The sequence below is a fragment of the Ambystoma mexicanum genome, chromosome 1q (genome assembly GCF_040938575.1).
Source record: "Ambystoma mexicanum isolate Mex_15411 chromosome 1q, UKY_AmexF1_1, whole genome shotgun sequence".
Lineage (NCBI taxonomy): Eukaryota > Metazoa > Chordata > Amphibia > Caudata > Ambystomatidae > Ambystoma > Ambystoma mexicanum.
This window is the reverse complement of record NC_090922.1, coordinates 51,086,926-51,107,818: the sequence shown is the minus strand read 5'-3', so window position 1 is coordinate 51,107,818 and position 20,893 is coordinate 51,086,926. Positions and strand designations below refer to the sequence as shown.

The following is a 20,893-nucleotide window of genomic DNA, read 5'->3' as shown; positions in this document are numbered from 1 at the left end:
AGTCTTTAGCTGGACGAAACCATGAAATGACCATTAGGAAAACCCACTTGATGTGATGAGTTTAAAGATTCCAAGGAGATTTGAAAAACTAACCACACTACACCTTAGAGCCGAGGGGGATAGAGAGGCAGAGCACTAGGGGGTTAGTAGAGCACAGGAGAAAGAGGTAAAGCAGGGCAAGCAGAGGACAGAAGGGAGAAGTAGAGCGGTGAAAGGAGGAAACCACGGGACAAACACTAGAAGATGTTATGGAGATATGGAGGAGTAAACAATATAGGTGTGCGAGTCATATGAAATAGGGATGTGATTGGAAACATGAATTGGGATGGTGAAGAAGAGAAGTAGGAAGGGGCAAAAGATTTGTGGATAGCACGGATGAGGCTAGAGGAACTTAGGGAGAGATGGAGAACTAAACAGTCGAGCCGGCATAGACATGTGGAAAAGGGAAATTAGTGTTAACGTTAATAGGGTAGGTGAAGAGTGGAAGTGGGAAGGAGCAGGAATGGGCAATAGATTTGTGGAGAGCACGGATGATACTAGAGGAGGTATGCAAGAGAAGGAGAAGTACACAATAGAGTCGGTATAGACATGTAGAAAAGGGAAATGATTGTTAACATTAATAGGGTACGTGAAGAGAAGTGGGAAGGAGCGGGAATAGAGACTTGTGAATAACACGGATGAGGCTAGAGGAGCGAGCTTACAGAGAGATAGAGAAGTAAACAGCAGAGTCGGCGTAGACGTGTGGAAAAGGGACATTTTTATTAACATTAATAGGGTAGGTGAAGAGGAGAAGTGGGAAGGAGCAGGAAGGGGCAAGAGATTTGTGGAAAGCATGGATGAGATTAGAGGAATTTAGGGAGAGATGGAGAAGTAAACAGTTGGCGTAGATGTGTGGAAAAGGGAAATGATTGTTATCATTAATATGGTAGGTGAAGAGAAGTGAGAAGGAGCAGGAAGGGGCAAGACATTTGTGGATAGCATGGATGATACTAGAGGAGGTTAGAGAGAGATGGAGAAGTAAACAGTGGAGTCAGCGTAGAGGTGTGGAAAAGGGAAATTATTGTACACATTAATAGGGTAGGTGAAGAGGAGAAGTGGGGTGGTGCAAGATCTGTGACTAGAGCAGGAAAGATACTAGAGGAGTTTAGAGAGAGATGGAGATGTAAACAGTATTGTCAGCATAGACGTGTGGAAGAGGGAAATGATTGGTAACATTAAGAAAAAACTTTGGGTGGTGGAACAGATGGAGGAGTAAACCGTAGAGCCGGTGGAGATGTGTTGAAAAGGAAAATGATTGGAAACATGAATAGGGTAGGTGAAGAAGAGGGGTGGGAGGAGCAAGAGATTAGAGGAGAACAGGGATCAGACCACGGTCTTGAATGCGCTTGGCCATCGTGAAATAAAGGCAGCAGGAAGGACATTGGACGGATCAAACAAGAAGTGCTATAAGAATGCCAAGAGCTTGAGTAAGAAGGATAACGAGGTAGGAGTGGTGAATGCGGAGAAAGGGCTAGGGAGAAGTGACTAATGGGAAAGGCAGTTAGAGTGTGTATTGGGGGCGTGATTGGGGGCTTTCCATGCAGAGGCGTAAGATGTCACGCCAAGTAGATGACTTTAGGATTAGGACACTGCAGACTCATTCTCTTTACAGGCCTAGGTGCTTAGCCTGCCGCCCAATTTGATTATCACCGCAAAACGCCCCCCCCCTTGCCTGCGAATAAGGCGAGAGGATGCCACTCCTCTCATTTGAGTATAAACGAAAAATGTCATTGTATGACCCTTTCTGCTGCGCCATTTTTATGCGCCGCCCTTCTGGTGCTAGGGCCTGTTTTTTTATTCTATGTTGCACTATTGGTGGTCGCAGGCAGCCTCCGTCAGGATGGTCCAGCGGTGGGGGCGGGCGGGCTCGCTCTTGCTCTGGGCGGTGTGTGGATGCGAAGGAGAGGCGGAATAGATGCCCTGGAAACACGGCGCACAGCTCTGTTAATCTTCAACCGATCCATCACATTAAATACGCGGCCCGTCATGTCTCACCCTTCAGTGGAGAATGAATAACTGCCATTAGGGCTGGAGCGAGCGTGCAGGGTCTAAAACAGGTTGAAAGGATGGCTCTGCATGGCCTGGGGGATGTGCCTTCCCGTGTTGAAAAAGACACGCAGATCCTTCCTGAAGTGTACATGGGACGGCCATTGGAAGCAGTCAATATGGGCTTTCACGGCCGCCGTGAACACAGCGCAGGTTGTGCTGATGTGAGTGACCACGTGCACATAACCCTTGCTGATAGCGGGGGGAGTGGCAGTGTGGCTCTCGGTCGTTTGTTAGTGTGCTTCTGTCACTGGTTGGGGTGAGCACCCCTTCATGGTTGTGGCTTTGACCACGAGTCTGTCTAACGAGAAGTCAAGTGTGTGCAACTCTGGCATTTTGCTGTGTTTCCTGTGTGAATGGCTATCTACTTGATGGCAGAAGTTTGCCCATCACTGGTGATGGTAAATGCCTACCTGTCTGGAGTTGTGGTGTGTGTGTGTACTGAGCAGTGAGCACATATCTATTTGAGAAGATATTCAAGATACAATTTCCTGATAGTGTGGTTGAGTTTTTCTTCTACTGGTGCCGAGCCAGTGTTACTCTTGGGCACCAGTGAACATGCCTCCACTTAAGATAACCTCAAGTGGTCGCCCAGCTCTCATAACAATAAGAATGGGTTAATTATAGCTGGTGCTAAGACAGACCTTCAACACAAACACATGCGTGCTTGGTTCATGCAGTGCCGAGAGTCTGTTAGCATGTTGTGGGCATGAGCACATTGCTCCCCAGGCATCATTAAGGACAGCCTGAGGCCTGCAACCTTTGGTTCTGCAGATGTTTTCAACTACAACTCCCACCAGCTCCAACCAGCCCAAGCCAGCACATTCAATGGTGAGGGATCATGGGATTTGTGGTCCAAAACCTCAGGAGTGTCTTAGGTTTAAGACCCCCTCAAACTAGGATGAATTTCAATGTCTGCTCATCTCATACCATACGGAATCATGTAATAATATCCCCATATATATGGTCGCTGTAAATAATATCGCCGGGAAAATGTTGTGGCGATATTATTTGTTCCATGCAATAATGTCACCACAAAAAACGGCCATTTTTCGGCGATATTTTTGCATGGCGAGATTTTTGTGGCAACATTATTACATGGAACCCCCACACTGTGTCCAACGGTGTTCAGTCATAATATCGAAAAAAAAAATTCGAAAGACAATAATTTCGAAAAAATAATATAAAAAAAAAATCGAATTCTTTATTTTTTTATTTATATATTTTTTTGGGGGTTCGCGAGTAAAAAAAAAGGGAAAAGCAAAAAAAAGGGGGAGTTTGGGAAGGAACCCCCCTTTTTGAATACAAAAAGTAGTGAAAACAAAATTGGATTTTTTTTCGACATTTTTTCAAAATTATGGCTTTCGACATTTTTGTATTCGATATTATCACTATAAACCGGGTCCAACTCAAGTGCTGTTGAGAATAACACCGTCCACCTCCGTCAGCTTGAGAATGATAGTGGGTGGCAAGGGCACAGATACAGTTGGACAATTAAGTGCCATCCATAGGTCACCCAACTCGTGTTCACAGTGAGAGCTTACAGGTGAGCGTCTTAGGTCACTGCTACAGCATTCAAGTGAATTTCAGAGGTCACAAGTAGAATACCGGGGGGATAAACAGACTCTCATTTGGGGCATTCAGGTAGGCGCCAAATGTCCACACTACTGTGTTTGCTCTACATATGGACACCAAACAAGTGGTCCTGCTGTCACCTTTGGATGATTGGCCTCAGTCAAGACATGATCCACAGGGGACAGCATGAAAAGTACCTGAAAAGGGATGCCAGAGGTCACGGCTGGGACATTCTGCAAGGCGCCAGAGGTCATGGGGGGACTGAACTCGGGGCGTTTGCGGCCCAAGCTAGTCGACTACCGGAGTGGTAGTTTGCAGCTAGAGCATGCAGGTATCTAATCTGGCACTTAGAGTCTGCAACTGTCATACATTTATGTGCCAATATTCGAGTTAAGTGCACAGGTAATGTATACTTAACTTCAGGCAAGTGCTAACAATCGCAAATTCTGTAGCTTTTGTGTTGCATACAGAGCACGGTTGTCTTTGGGGCTGCAGTGAATGCAGTCATCCTTTTGCTGCAGCCTCTTTTTCCAGTGTGATATTTTTTTTGCCTGACGCTCAATGACCACATAGAACAGCGTTTAAGTCGGTTTGCAAATTCCTAGATTCAGCCAGTGGGTAAATTCTTGTGTGGTTTTAATCTGATAAAAACAATGACCAGCACAGATGTCATTGAATGTTTTATACAGAGCTACTCTGAACACTTTGCGAAACCTTTTTCTTTTATACCCTCTCCTTTTAGCACCCTCTAACGTTGCTGACAAAAACCTGCCAGACTCAGCGGGCACCTCGAAACGCTCCACTTTTCCTGATAACTCTGAACCTTCAGTGTCCTCCAAAAAGATGAAACCGCTGGAGGAAAGCAAGCCAGAGCAGGTGAGTCTCTGTTCAAGAGAGGCGAGGAGCCCTGCCCTGCTGCACCACCCTGGATTAAGGGCGGTTGCAGAGATTGGCCTGGATAGCAGCTTGAAATTAGGCCTCCGATGCGACCTGCTGACCACATGCTGCTAGCGGGCAATGCTTTGATAATTGCGTTGGAGACAGGATCTGCCTAGGCTAAAATTGCCCTGAAAAAAACTATAAACTAGAAGAATTCAGTAAACTAGGTTCCTGAAATTGCTACCCAGGTGGAAAATCCCACTTCCAGGGCACAATGCTGCCACCTTTCCAGGGCTGTCTTTCACCTTTTCACCTTTTTGGTAGTGCTGCATTATCAGAGGGCGGCGCAGGTGGGGTCCATGCCATTGGATGATGTGCCCTTCCTCTCCTTATCTTGTGTATGTCACCTGTTTGTTACGTCCAAATCCTCCCCCAATTTCCTGTCTCGTGTGAAACCTGCAGCCTGTAGTCACATCTTATTCCACTCCTTCCGATCCCTTAAAGTTAAAAAAAGGCCTTAACTCTAGCCATCTGTAGCCCAATCCTTTCATTGGTTCGTTCAGAAGTTCTGTCAGTTTAAGATATTTATTGCATACAAGTAAAACATCCTCTTGTTTCCATGCATCTTCAAACTTCATAGTCCCCATTTTCTTTATTGTATGCAACAATTTATTCGGCAGTAGAAGACCCTCAAGCACTGTTTGGCAATGCTAGGTTAAGCCATGGTGCCAATGACTCTCTGGTAATCATTTTGGTTTCAAGTCCGCCACTCCCCCATCTTCTGCCTATTTTTCTACTGTGGTGTCCCTGTACCTGACCTTCATCCAGACTAGGTGTGTCAAACTGCTACCTCAAACTGTCAGTTGTATCTGTTTCTCACCAGGTCCACATTTTGACTTTCTTGCCTGCACCATTATATCTTAGTTGAGCTCTAACACTGTTCATTGCAGCAAAATTACGTGCTGTGACAAAATAAGCTCAACACTCTCCAAAAATGTTGACATACACACTGGTAAACCACAACGTTGCTCGCAAAACCCTTTGACAAATAACAATTTAGCATGCTGGCTGCCAATGAGGGTAGCATACGATGGTCTGTTACCCTCAAATTTAGAAGATTACTAGGTGGATGTATTCTGCTGTGAGTTCCCTTTTATTTTATTTTTCCTATTTTGCTGTATGTTCATGATGTCAACCTTTATGAATAAAGTTTTTAAAAAAGGCTGCTGTCTAGTGGTTATGGACACCCATTTTCAGGGGCATTCTGGGACAAATGCATTAAAAATTCAAGAAGTGAACACAAAAATAGCAGGCACTTAGATTTAAGTTTCAGGTTCTAAAACCTAATAAATAAAACACTTTACCCTCTGATGTATCTCAGCAGCTTAGTAAAGCATATGAAGTACATCTGCAGCTTCCTAAACTTAGAGGTTGCGTCTGTATCATGCACTTGTTCCCAGTTTTCAAAACAAGGTTTTCGTTTTAAGCTATTGACAATTCAATTGTCACAACATTCTCTAGCATTCTTAGTAATACAAGTGTAAAGTTATATAAACTAGAGACTGCGTATTAACGTCCAATTATGCCATTTAAGGGTTTGGGTCACAAGATAAACCATGCAGCCGATAGCCAAGTGGCATTTAAGTACGGCCTGAACTCTGCAATGAGATTAATGGACTGGTGCTTCATATTATAATAAATCAATGTTACATGGTAAGAAATATATAGGCTCCACAATGGTTGAAACCCTTATTTCAGGAGAATGATCTGCGAATTAGCAGCCTAATATGTGATTTCTATACATTTGTGTTACATATAATACCATTATTGTTATGCCATTCACAATTGTTTACTTTTTGTAGCACACAGTTTAGTTTGGTTCAACCTGGTACATATCCTTTTTTCATATTCACGAAATATGAAATAACCATATAACCCTGCGCGCAACAACCGGGTTAGGCTTTTAAATCATACACAAAAATCTATTCTCTCTGGAGGATAATTTTGAAGACCTAATCACTGAATTGATAAACTGCACTAGCGTACTTAAACAACGCCATTTAATGTCACTCATGTAAGAAGATCCCATTGCACCAGACTGTGCAAAAATATATTTCTTGGCTTATTTTAACGTTTGTAAGAAAAAATATACACATTACAGGACCAAATGGAAATCAATTACATTTTGATAAACTACAGTGACAACCATAACATTTATTTAGTAATTAATCATAAACAACAATACATAATTACACAACTAAAAATGAATCATAGCATACTAATAAACAAAAATACCAAGACAACTGTTGTGATCAGAGAGTAGGTTTGCTGAGGGCCCCAGCCAACCAGCCCAATCTGGGATCTCCTCTGATAAGGACCACTAAAGAAAGGGTCTGGATTGAGAGGATGAGTAGGGAAATGTACATCATATAGGTACTGGACTTCCTTTACAAGACAAGAGAGGGATATTCAGTATGTCCTATTAAGTATTTGGACAGATCCCATCCCCACTATTACGCAGTACCTTAGTCAAATACCTGAAGAGTTTGTGCAGAACCTCCTACAGCAACTACCAATGCCAGGAATACTACCCCAACAGGACAAAGCCAGGCAAAAAGAAAAAGGTTTGAGGGACCTAGGGCAAATCTAAGTGGGAAAGATGCTTTCCAGAGCAAGAGCCCTATAGATCAGGAAGCATGGAAATGCACACAATCCAACAGAAGGGGTCGCAGGGAATCCAATATAGCAGTCACAGAATGGAATTGGCCAACATTCCTTATAGCTGGAAGATCAAGCTGGTGTGATCATTGGTTGGAAATAAGCCAAAGCACGTTTTATGTACAGGGGAATCAGGCCAGTGCGACAATGCAGGAGGGCCAGGTGGGGACATTCGAGGGTCAGATATATTCAGAGCAAACACATGGGCAAAACAAAGCCAGCAAGTAGAGACTCACCAGAGGCTTCTCAGTTGTCAAGCATCTTTCCATTCTGAAACAGTTCTCTTGTAGTTTGTGACACTGAGGCTCCTGGCGATGGTAGTCCAATTCATCATGTGCCATCGGGCACACCAGGCCAAGTAAGGTGACTTCCATGTTCGGCCAGGAGCAGGGTCTGAACCTGGCAACAACATAGAGATGAAATAGCAATTATAATGCAAATTAAATGAAATATAGGAAAGAATTTCCCCAAAGACTTCCAATAAGCACGTCTTTCACTGTTGTAATTTTAAAGGGAGGAGAGAAGAGTGTCATATATGCATCAATCAAGTGATCACAATTCTTTGTTTCGTATCACCATATTTGTGGTTCATGCCTACTGGTGTAAGCTTCGGGAGTCAACTTTGTTAACACGACAGAACCTTCTTCATGGTAATTGGTTAGTTTTTAAGTTTGCCTGAAGCTACAGACTGAGAGAATTCACTCAAAAAAGGCAAATGAAAACCTATGTTAAGCCATTAGTTTAATTCCATAAGGTATAATTGTATCTTATTTAGACAAGAAAAAGAATTGTACAAAATAGATTTTAAAAGACTTTTGAAAATATCACATGTATGTCTTGCGTTCAATGAATAAAATATGTTTTATTAATGAGTCACTGATAACATAATTTTCCTAATAAATTAAATACAAAACCTCCCTATTTACATAGATATGCATATCTCAAACAGGGTTAAGACATCATGCAGGGGCAGCACCCTCAGAAATGTTCAATTAGAATGCTGCCTATGGCAAGAATTATTACCAATACATTATTGCAGCTGCAATCATTGCATCACAGGTGGAGTTATAAGATTCTGATCTAATGAGTTGGTCACTTCATTTATGGGGAGATCTGCCTTAAAGGAATATTTAGATCTTAAGAAGGGTTCCAGAGAGAAAACAATGGAATGCATTAGCTCTTGGCAACTTCAACTCTCGAATTACCTGGACCAGAGAGCCAGCATTTGAAATACAAAGTCTCACACATACCCATTCAGCAAGCTACAGAGTTTTGGCCATCTAAATGATCCTGTGCCCAACATAAAGTTGGCCATAAATACATTTGTACGATATACAGATTCCATCCCTTGTTTTTGGGTCAGCAAGATTTTCAGCCCCGTTAAATATTTTTGTGTGACTCCACTAATTTCTGTGGGAGATATAAGAAGGTTGATGTTATTTCTGCTGTCATTTTGTCATTTCATAAGTATCCTTTTTCAAACAGGAAATTAAATATTGAAAGTGTAAAACTAAATGGTGTTGCTTCATATTGTGTATATTATATTAAAACAAGTTTAAAATATATTTCCTTTATGTTATTCGATAAATGGTGTTTTATTGTGTTTTAATTGTCCAAATTGCATTGTTTGAAGAATTTGGTCTGTATGAAGTACTAGTTTTGCAAACCTGTTTATTTATCTTTTCTGTGAAGATCGCTGCTAATTTAACAAAAGGGACTGATTATCTTATTCCACAGCGGCTCCCTGCCTTGTGCAGCTCACAATGTGGCCAATGGACAGATGTGCATGAAGGCTAATGGCATGCACGCTCTGACAGCCATGCTCACAGAACAATGGGCATAAGTGATACATTTGATATTACAGACTTCCCATTGGGTGAATACTGTATTTCAATGGAATTATGTCATGTCTGTGAATTGAGAACATAATCCACAGGAACGATATCATCCATGTGAAATATGGGATCTGAAAGCACTGTTGTTTTGTATTAAACATAGCCATACATGTAATGTGTGTGGGTGTGTGTGTGTGTATTTCGTTTCAAGTAAGATATTTTATGGGCATTGTTTTGTCTATTGCACAAATTAATTGATGCAGAATGACTCTTCCTCTTATATTCTTCCCGTATGGTGGGTCCTAATTTGCCTGCCTTTCCCAAAACATGCAAATCTTTGTTGTATGGGATGAAAATACCACCATGATGGGGCTTATACCACTCAATGGGAACCGAGTGCTGGGTTAAAAGCAAGTGGGAACCCCATGTAACTGCCTCTTGTGCGGCAAGAGACTGTTTGTGAGCATCATAGGAGCAGTGAACGAAGGCTGTCGGAGCACAGAAATTTCTTGAACATATGCCTGCCATCATTGTGTTGGCACGGAACTGAACGACTGTACAATTGGGACTATGGAGGACTGCTGATGGGAGAGCAGCACACATTTCTTGTGGGGTGGAAGAGTAAGAGTTCCCTAATGGGTTGTTTACACATTTAAATCTGTAATGGCTACGTTTTACCTTTCTATATATAACCCCCCCTCACTTCATAAGCAAGCACTAGTTCTCTCCCATGCCCACAGCCTATAGCTTCTTAGAGTATTTGGTCTCTAGGTCTTCATTCCGTGTTTCTGTTTCTGCAGCTCTATCAGTGTCCCTATTGCAAGTACTGTAACACAGATGTGAACCGGCTGCGTGTACATGCCATGACCCAGCATTCTGTGCAACCTATGCTGCGCTGCCCACTCTGCCAAGACATGCTGAACAACAAAATCCACCTGCAGCTGCATCTGACGCACCTTCACAGCGTGGCTCCTGACTGCGTGGAGAAACTCATCATGACGGTGAGAAGACTACATTATAGATACATGTGTGAACACACAAGACACCTAAAAGCACCATCTCACTATAATGTGTAGATGTGTACTGGGACTATGCCATGGTTGCTTTTATCCCTATCACTAACGCGAAGAGCTTTATGTACACTTCAGATACCATTTTCTCACACAGGTTGTTTGTTCTCTGCATTTCTTTTTCTAACAATCTTTATTTTCGTTTCCAACAGTCACTAAGTGTGTATCAATAATAAATCCCCCCAATATATCCCACACTCCCAAAGGTCCCTGTCCTCGCCACAACTCCAGATAACAAATTGTGATATCATTTTCACCTGTGTATGTATACTAAAATTTACAACGGGAAAAGTGGAGATAAAAAAAAGAACTAACGCTACAAGGAAAGGAACTTGGCGCAAGTATCCGCAATGGCATGACATTGTTTGTCATCTTTATTAATCAGTTCTCAATATGCCGCTGATACAGGCATCAAATCATTCCATTCATTATACATTAAATTAGATACTTGTTTTCAATGGCACACAACACACCTTCTGAGCAGGGTGAGGACTTTGGCTCTCCATCTAACAACGTTCAGCTCCAAAGTGTTTCCTCTTCAGTCTAAACATACTATTTCCAGATTAGGAATCAAATGGGACTGGAGACCTGTGACTCTTGATAAAGAGCTTGAAATCCTGAATCAGAATGGGATCAACTTAGCAACTCCCGAGGATGTGTACATAGGAACCCCCGCTCCCGCATTGGCTCCAACACAATCTCACTACGGTGTCTGAAAAATGGGCTTAGGACAGTACCAAGAGGCCCTATGTATAAAATGAAAACATATTAACTTTGGGTTTGAGTTTCTAGAGCATTCATGCCAATCTGTTAGACAGTCTTGCCAGACTGAGACGATTATTTCTGTACCTAGTCTCTTAACTATTTCAGCCTCACATTTTTTAATTGATCTCTCTCCATGAGCTAAAAGAAAGCATATGCCCAGAAACACTGCCCTTCATATGCCGAAAAATCCCTAACCATTGATCTAAACGTTATTCTTTCAGAGGGTAATTCCAGGTTGTCAACATTATCCCTACTTAATGTCGGTGCTGTAAATATTTCCAAAAATCTTTATTGAATATCCCATAAATAATAACACGAAAATCCATCACATCCCAAATCTTCCAGTAAAACGTGTCCTAAAGTTGGTATTGTGGCACTTGGGTGCTTGTGTGGGGGTCGGGGGACATATCGAACTTCAAACTCCTGTGTATCTACCACCAAATATCTTTCTTGTTAATTAAAATTGGGCTGTTCACTGGAGGTGTGGAAGTTTGGCGTATCTATTTTATGTTATGAAAGGAGTATAACTATGTCTCTCGAACTTCACCAACATAGGAGTCTCCTGTCCCTTAATTCTTGCACTCGAAAGCTGCGCAAGGTGTTTAGCCCACATGTATTGACTTAGAAATCCGACTCCTCTGCTTATACTTGTAGAGAACCGACTTGTTTATTCTGGGTTTGCCACCCGCCTATGTAGATTGAAATATCCGGACTTGCATGCATTGTGTCTGTTTGGTTAACTTGGTTAACGGATATGCAGGTACAACTAAGGAGACAATCAAACTATGTGGCAATACATATTTTAATCAGAGAAACCCTGCCCAGAAAGGATAGTGACATTTCTGTTCTGCAGTTTTTCAAATTTGTGTAAGTTAGTTACTCCTATTCTTTAAAAATGCTGGGATGCTGTAAGTTTAATACTTTTTAATAAGTCAACCCCCAGCTAGCTCGGAGAGTTAGTGTTTGAGACTGTCACTTTCATTTCTGAAGAGGAGTCTGTTAGAGGAGCCCCGCTCAGGTCCAGACAAGCGTGCCCCAGAGTACAAAAAACAGAATAAAGATACTATCCTTGCAACGTAACCACATTCTGACTACCAAGTACTTACTAGAAACCATGCAACAAGCTAATATTATCCTAGTACCTAAATACTCTTTATTGGAATTATCAACCAATTTCACTTACAAATACAGATATACGAATATAGACAACAAATAATATCAAATAGGGTTCAAGAAAGTATTAGAAGCATAATTCATCCTGGTTGAGCCAGTCTCTTTGCTGGGAGATGCTTTGTGGCCATATGAGAAGAGATATTAAAGATATTCATATTATACACTCAGCAATCTTTGGATGATAGCCCACCCTCCTTTCAATTGATGCGCAGAAAGGCATTCAACAGGATAGAGTGACCTTTTTTGTTCTACACCCTGGGGAAATTTGGCTTTCAGGAATTATTCATAACATGTATAACAACGCTTTACACTTCTCCAAAAGCCAGGGTGTCCACTGGCCGGTAAAATCTAAGCTATTTAATCTGCTTAGAGGCACCAAGCAGGGGTGTCCATACTCCACCCCCTTGCTTTTTGTGCTAGATCTCATTTACTGCACAATGTGTTCCATTCGAGACATCACAGCGAGTACTTTGGGTCCAGAAGATAGCAAACTAATGTTGTATGCAGATGGCATCTTTTTCTCACTGCACTATCCACTCTCCAATCCGCCCAACCACCCAACAGTGATTGAAGAATATGTGGCTATTTTGGGATATAAAATACACTGTGTGCATTTCTTACCAGAGTATATAATAAACAAAAAGTAACACTATCCAGTTACTTGCGCTAAAACATTCCTTGCTTTTGGTGCAGACTAGCAGAGCACTGGGCCTCATTCTAATTAAGCCGGTGCAGTAAAAAAGTGCTGGTATTCATGGATACCGGCACTTTACCACACCGGCCGACTATGGGTTTGACGGTGGGGCACATGGCTTACCTGCAGCTAAATGCTGGAGGTAAGCCAGGTGCTCTACCAGTAAAAAAAGCCCTCATTGCTGGCACCGGGCAAATCCCCTCATGGAGTCCTATAGGACTCCATGAATGGGGATTTACACCATCACTCCTGAACCTGTAATCTGCGGGCAATTCTGCCGGACCGGGTCCCGGAAATGGTAACTACTTTTACCGGAATCCCGGCGGCTCTGACACCAGGATACCGACAAAGGTAGAATGAGGCTCACTGTCTTCTCTTTTTTAACCCGACTTTTTGGGAGCTAGACCCTGGCTGCTAAATTTAAAGCACTTAAACATCATTTTTACTTTCTCTTGAAATCAGCCACAAACCTTTTCAAAAGCTGCATTGTTTGAGGAATTGAAATAAGGCTTGTGAGTGGACCATGTGTCTGTTATCTTTTCTGCAACCCTGAAGTGCAACAGCCCTTATTGCGAGTTTCACAGTATCACGTCAGTAATTTCGGCGGGATACCGGGAAACTGCCCTACCGTTTCCAATGCCTGATATCCCGGTATTAACAGGATATTATAAGCTGCAGAAAGGGCAATAAATCCCCATTCTATGGAGTCTGACACCGGTATTTGGAGCATTTATTTGGCTGGAGTTAAATCAGTGACCCCCACCGGCAAAGTTGTAGTTTGCTGGTGCAGAAAAAGTGCAGGTGCCAGAATAACTAGCAATTTTACCTGCATTTTTCTCGCACCAGCAAACTTGTTATGAGGGCCAACATGACTGGTAAAAGTCTACAGATGGCACAAGGCAATACCATGCACTCTACCGTGTATTTGCTCTAATATCTGCTTGGAGAGCCCCCTTCCCCGTCTCAATGAAGTGACCATATTCTGGTGCTCCCACCCACCCCCAATCTGGCTAAACCCACAACAGCCAAATGTTTTCCATATTGAAAACCGGCACCAAAAAAGAAGACATCTGTACAGGTGTCTTCAGACTGCCTTTAAAACATGGGCACTGGGGGTCCCCTGCTCCCTCTCATTCTCAATGCCCTTGCTAGAGAGAACTAAACTTTGCTTGACACCAAAAGCCTTATTACAACCATCATTTTATAAAGAGGTGAGACTTTGATGCGGATTCCTACAATGTCTTGATCCTATGGCACTCAACACGACAGCCCTTTACTCAACAATGTTGTGAAGATTATGAGGTGATTGCTAAACATTAACCCAAAACCTAATTTAACACTAGTATGCCTTTGTCCACCTACTCATTGAACAGATGCAACTGAAGAGAGCTTGGGGCTGTCAAATGAAGGCATGCTTATCCCAACAGCTTAGTCTTTCAGGAAGATTTTATTCCAGATGGGAAGAATGTCTTTCACCTGTACCGCACTGCTATGTTGCACTGGGCCCACACTCCTGTGAGCATGCAATATCATAGCTTTATAGACTGAGGGAGGTGTCGGCATCGCTGGATAATAACCTTTTACAAGGCTATTAGCATATGGTAGTAATAGGAATAAAGGTTTTGGAGTTGTTGCAGTGAAGTAAAAAATATTAGTTTGACAGTGAGTAAATCACACGAAACATTAAATGAAATGAGATTTTATTTTATAATACCTAAATTGTCTTAATAAGGTAAGACTTTTAATTGTAAACTTGGTTGGGCTGGAATACTTTTAGTAGAAGCTTTCATTAGGTGCAACTTTAAACATGAACATTTTGTTCCATATTTTAGCTTTCACTTGTGTGCCTTAGGTTAGGTTGGTTTGTCATATTGAGAGAAATATTGCTCAGAAATCGTATTGCTGTTTTTTTAATGCAGACACATACTTTCTGTTGATTTCCTGGCTGCTTCTGAAGCCAGCATATCAGGAATGCAGCCAATACCAGTAGTTATTCATTGCATTCTCACATTCTGATTGGCTGAAAGAAGGTCAATAACGATTTTCATGAGCCAATAATATTTGTATCTTCCTTCATCGTTCATGGAAGTCGTTATGGAAGTGGGGGAGGGTCAGCCAATACATGATATAGCCATGAATGGAAAAACGTTATTCTTGACAGGTGCCCTGTTCCCACCATTAACCTGAATGTTTGGGCCCTTATGAGATTCTTTAGATCTATGTGAGAAGCCCTTTACTCCTCCCTCATCATCTATTCACCTTCTCGTTACTCCTCTATATGTGGTGGTCAACAGGAATGCTGCCAACAGTGTGTTTACTGCCGGCATTTTATTGCTGCCACAAAGAGCAGGAACAGATCATTTTGATTTTACAGACACCCAGTGGCAATGCTTTCAACCCTAGCCCCGTCAATTTCTACATAAAGAAAATATGAGACCCCAAAACTTCCGTTTTCCAGGTGACATTTTTCCTCACACAGCCTTGGCTCCTTATGTGGAGGTCACTTTCTGTCTTTCATCACCTCTGCATTATGAAATTACAGGGCAAGGCGTTTCCATTGCAATATCCCAAAGGACGAGGCATCTGCTTTGAAGTCATTTCCCCCCCCCCTCACATTATCTGGGCTTCTTTTACAACCTTTCTGTCCAACCCCCATCATCCAGAGGCAACCTGTTGGGCATGTTTCTGCTATCAGGTAAAGAGATTGCATTGGCAGTGTTGTTGTCCCATTTTTGAGAAGCCTTTGGCTATTAATAGCCTCGCCAGACAGCTTTCAGGGACCTGCGTGTCTGTTGCTGTGGCAACCAATGCCTTTTCCAATGCTTTGCATGTCATTTTTAGTTCCTCCAGTCCAACCCTTCTCTAATAACAGTGGTTAGCCACCAACCTTCCGTCCCCTGTGCCTAGATCCGTTGTATTGGTTCGATGCTCCAAAGCATTGCATTTTCCTGGATTTCCCAGCGTAGGCTGGTAGAAGGAACATGGCAGGGCACTGGGGTACCCTGGGATAGAACTGTCTGCACACAACAGTACATATGAGGCAACAAATATACCTACCTCTGTGTACACAAAAGCAGATAGATCGATCTGAGGAGTCCTTTCGTTCACCTTGTGTACCCCTGTGAGGTTGGCATGGGAGTGAGTAGGAGAGGGCCCCATATCCAAACGTAGGGAGATACTTTGTCACCCTCTAGTAAAACATCCATGGAGAAATGCACAAGGTTGCACATTTCTTAGGAGGAATATAAAGTAGAAGAGGATTGTGTGAGCCCATGGAGTTTGGGTGGCGCACAGCGATAGGAGGGTACTTCACCTTACTGGGCAACTTTAAATGCTGGCTCTTATCACAGCTTGTTCTGGGATTCTCTCACTTGTCGATTCCCTTTTATGCTAAACATACACCTGCTGTCTGTCCCATTCCAATACATCAGCTCTCCTCCTTTTAGTCCTGATGTAATTAATCCAATATCTTAACCTCTTTTTTTTACAATGTGACCACCTACCCGCTGCTCACTCATACTATTGCACGCCTTCAATGTGCTGCTTTCTGTCAAGACTGTAAAATTCCTCCCACCTGCAGCTTCTTCCTTTAAATTTAAATATCAATGTGTTTCTGTCACTACCTCCTGACAGTACTGTAGGCTTTCAATTAACACTTGCAGCTGCTTCTTACGGCTGTCAAGTCTATCCCTTGCCTCAGCCAATCCCTCTTCTTGTGCAATCCCTTTTCTCACGGTCTTCCACCTCTGAAGAGACCCCTTTACCTAATCCAGATCCCTGTCAGATCTTTCATATTGCTGACACTTGCATAACACAGACCTTCATGCAAGCTTGTTCCCAACTTATGCTGGAACTTATTTGGAGCCAGCAGTCTCTGGAAACTCGCTCAAGACAGGGTCCTTCATCACTTCCACTATCACAAAAAGAGAACGGCCAGAAGTGAATGTTAAGAGAACGTTTGCTGCCATTCTCCTCATCACGCACCCCATACCCTTCCTTCTAGTCTTCTGCTTGGGAGAGAGAGAGCAGGACTAGAAATGGCATGCTCGACCCAGAGGTCTTCTGCTAGCTGCTTGAACACGATTTTGCATGCAGTGCAAACCCGTTTCAGAGACCTCTGCAGTGACCGCAACCTTTTTGCTGCTCAAGTCCCACCCGTCTGCTCACTCTGAGACAACACAGTTTCCCATGCATCCCATACTTTGGGTTGCTTTTTGAGGTTTAATGTTTTGAATGTCTATTGAGATGTCCTTATAATGGATTCTGTCATTTTAAAAAAAAATAGAAATATGGTGTGCACTCCTTGATTAATTAATCACCCTGTAATGAAATGTACTGTAAGTGGCCTTGTATAAGTTGACTTCTGCCATGTTGGTGGTATCTTGACCCATGGCTCGAAGAAGAGATACTTGCATTCTCAATGCTTTGATAACGGACTTCCTGAAAATGGAGACTCCTTTCGTGGGTAAAGAGGGCTTCCGGTTCGAGTCCACAGGCATTTCCACGGGAACCTGTGGGGCATCTCTATGCATTAGAGCGTCAACAGTTCTTTCGTACAGAACGGACTCCTGTTTTCCTTCAGTCGTGAAGCACAACCCCTGGTTTTCTTATTGTTGAGAAGGACACTTTTGTATCAGATTCTCCCCCAAATCTGAGCTAGTCATCAAGTCTAAAGCGTTTTGTGTTTTTTCTGTGTATATTATGCTATCTGAAACTTGCCTTTTTTGCTAATGTGCTCCCACGTGTCAGTATCATGTTCTTAATAATATTTGTTGTACTGTGGCCAAACTAAATATTCCCAGGAAATGTCCATCTTTTGTTGAGTCATAATAATGATTACGTTGAGGTTCCTGAGGACGCGAGAGTACTCAAAAGTGGGAAGGCGAAGGAGAGCTGTCTGCCGGGTCATGCTGGCTACAGTCCCGTTGTGCTGGCCTGTGTATTTTGCTCCTTCCTCCATTTCTCCGAGTTCTGCCTGTGAAATATTCCTCCTTTCAGAAGAATGCTTTATTTGAATGAATTTATTTATAATTGATAAATTGCTTGGGCACACTCACTGTCATTTCAGAGCTCTGGTTTGCCTGACAACATGACTACAGTGGCATTGCTCCATTGATCTGTTGGGTAGAAATATGCCCTGGCACTGTGTATTGCTTCCAAAGGTGCTAGATGTATTTTCGGTAGTCCAGTGCTGGCCTGTGTATTTTGCTCCTTCCTACACTTATCCGAGTTCTGCCTGTGAAATATTCCTCCTTTCCCATCACCCACAGTCTGAGCAAGCTGTTCTGGGTCGTTTATGTCAGAGGCATGCTCTTGCCTTCTGCTTATAAGCACCATTGAGGTCTCTTTCTTTTGTACAAGGTTTTCACACTCATTTACAACTCTCTTCTCAGTAGACTTGTTGTTCAGACCCTTTCTCCCTATGGGTTGTGGTGTCCTCGTCGGTGATCTTCTAGAAATGCCCCTCAGAAGAATGCTTTATTTGAATGAATTTATTTATAATTGATATATTGCTTGGGCACACTCACTGTTATTTCAGAGCTCTGGTTTGCCTGACAACATGACTACAATGGCATTGCTCCATTGATCTGTTGGGTAGAAATATGCCCTGGCATTGTGAATTCCTTCCAAAGGTGCTAGACGTATTTTCGGTTGTCCAGTGCCCTTACGATTCCATCTTTTACTTCCTGCTGGTCTTTTTGCCAACTCGGCCTGTTGCGCGTCCACATCTTGCCTGCCATTGTTCTTTAGCCCTTGGGCTGGAATTGGCGTTATCACTTTACTGGCTCCTGTAGGTGCCCCGCTAGCCTCACCTTCTGCAGCATTAACGTTCTTTTCCGGCTTCATTTTGAGTGGCTTCCTTTTTTAAGTGCCAGGGCATTGGCATTTGCAGGGATGGTTTGGAAAGTCCTCAGATCTCCTCTGCCTCATTGGTCAGCACTCTTTTATTTACATTACACCCTTTACCCACACTTCTATTCTTCAAAGCACCCAACATGCAATCCATGTGTTCAATGCTGCCACAGGGCCACTGACATCCAGCAGCTGGAGAAAGATCAAGGTGGGGTTTATTTTGGAAAGGAAGATGACCCACTAATGTTAAAATTACGTTTCTCATAAGTAGCCCCTGATGTCCTAGGCTAGACCTCAAATTGTATACTGCATTTGCATTGCATGGCTTGAATGTGCAATGGCTGAAATGTCTCGCTTTTATCCTATATATCACAGTCCTCTTAGTAGCTGTGTTTCTTGTTGGCCTTTTAAGTGTCTACCTTCTAGATCTAGCAGTGCATGGGCATCAAAACTGTACTTAATTGTTGTAATATCTAGGTAAGCTTCCTGTACTCTTCCACCAACCTCATGACAAGGACACTAGCATGGCCCCAAGTGCCCACTAATCTGAGACGACTTCTATTAGAAATGCCTTCAAGATCCCTTCCTGGTCTAGAGGGTGTTCTGTGTGACCGTATCTCGCTATGATAGGGGAAATCCCCTTCTGCCAGGAGGGAAATGTCCCTACATTCCTGAGCTTGTTGTCACTCTCGGCTAGTGTCTATTATCATGTCTCGTTAAGGAAGGCACTGAAAGCATTGCTCTGCAGCTACGACATAAACTGGATGCTTATGACCATCATCTCTCACTTGCTGACCCTCTGTTACTGCACCTGATCTGTCTCTATCATTCTTGTTACTTTTCCATATCCGTCTCTTATTGCGCTTGTCGCTTTGCTTCTAGTGTGTTCCATTTTGTCAGCCACACCATCCTTCTAGACTTGTACATCCACTGATTTGACATTTGCATGTCGTTAGTGACTCCTACCGTTACTCTTCCCTGCATCAAAATGTCCGCATATCTCCCTTTCTTTTTCACAGTCCATCTTTCGCGTAATGGCTGCACTTATATTTTGCTGTTGTATACCTCCCATTTCCTCTTTTGTCTAATCTCTCCCTCTCTAGGCAACCTCAGTTAGTTGCCTCTTTCTTTGACCCTTGCCATTGTTCCATCCTTTCCTTGTTGTCTGCCTCCATAGCTCCATCCCGTTGTCTCTGTGCTCCATTTTGGAGCTCCCTCCCTCATTACCCATATCACTATAACATGCCCCAACCTTCACCCCCCACCTCCTGAACACCATCCTGCCCCCCTTGGTTCTTCTTACTCCACCTTCCTTTTTTTTCCTCCCCAACCCTACTGCCTATCTCATTTCAAACTCCCTTGCCTTATACCACCATCTCAGCACCCACCTCCCTCTCTTGCCCCTATCCTGCCACCTCCTCCTTGCTTGCCCCATCCGTTGTCGCCCATCTCTTTGCTTCGTTCTCCATCTCCCGATGAAGTTAATGAGAATAATCAGGCTTCATTACTGCTGAGCCCTGCGAGATGATGGCCATTTGGAGCCATGTTTGCCAATTAGACGGTGTAAGTGAGAGGTGACCTTGGTATTGTCGGCTGTCTGCCTCTCACACTGTAATGAAGCTTTTCACTCCATTGCCCCCTCTCTTTGTAATGGAAATCGCCTTCTTTGTTAGGCCTCGGATGTGTTCTCTTACTCCCCCTGCTCTTCCCCTCTCTCTCTGTCTCTCTCTCTCGTCTATATTTATATAATGCGTATGCCAGTTCCCTTCTTTCAGCTGCCTCTCTGCTAGCTCTTGTGGCTCCCTCCCTTTCTAGCGCTAGCTACCTTCCTCAGTCACTCATTTTCCCCTCCCCATTTTACAATCTTGACACCCACACACTTTTTATTCCCAGTTTACTTTTGCTCTTTCACATTAGCCATATCCAGTTGTCTTGCGGACGGGTTTGCTGTTGGCTAGATTATTGCAAATAAAATGCGTATAATGAAGAGTCCTTTGACAACCCATCCCCTTCTATTACCCTTTACACTGAATTCACTAATTTGTCTTAGTGTACCTCGTTGTCGGAGTACAAATGTGTCAAAGGCACACTTGGATGATCCGCGTAACATACCTTCTTGGACATGGCTGTATTAGGGAGACATTTTGAAGTAGAAGTGATTCCATAATTTGTCATTTCATTCTGATGCACAGTTTGAGATAAACAGAAGGAGTTTCGATAGATGTACAAGCAAGTGTATGGGTAGT

General features: G+C 43.0%; 1 protein-coding gene across 1 annotated transcript in view; it reads left to right on the top strand.

Annotated features, from left to right (window-relative positions):
• ZFHX3 (zinc finger homeobox 3) overlaps positions 1-20,893 on the top strand; it is a 465,985-nt gene that overhangs the window by 395,189 nt on the left and 49,903 nt on the right. Inside the window, exons 6-7 of the mRNA XM_069635510.1 lie at positions 4,403-4,536; positions 9,893-10,093. Of these exons, the coding sequence (XP_069491611.1) occupies positions 4,403-4,536; positions 9,893-10,093 (335 nt within the window). The remainder of the gene's footprint in view (positions 1-4,402; positions 4,537-9,892; positions 10,094-20,893) is intronic.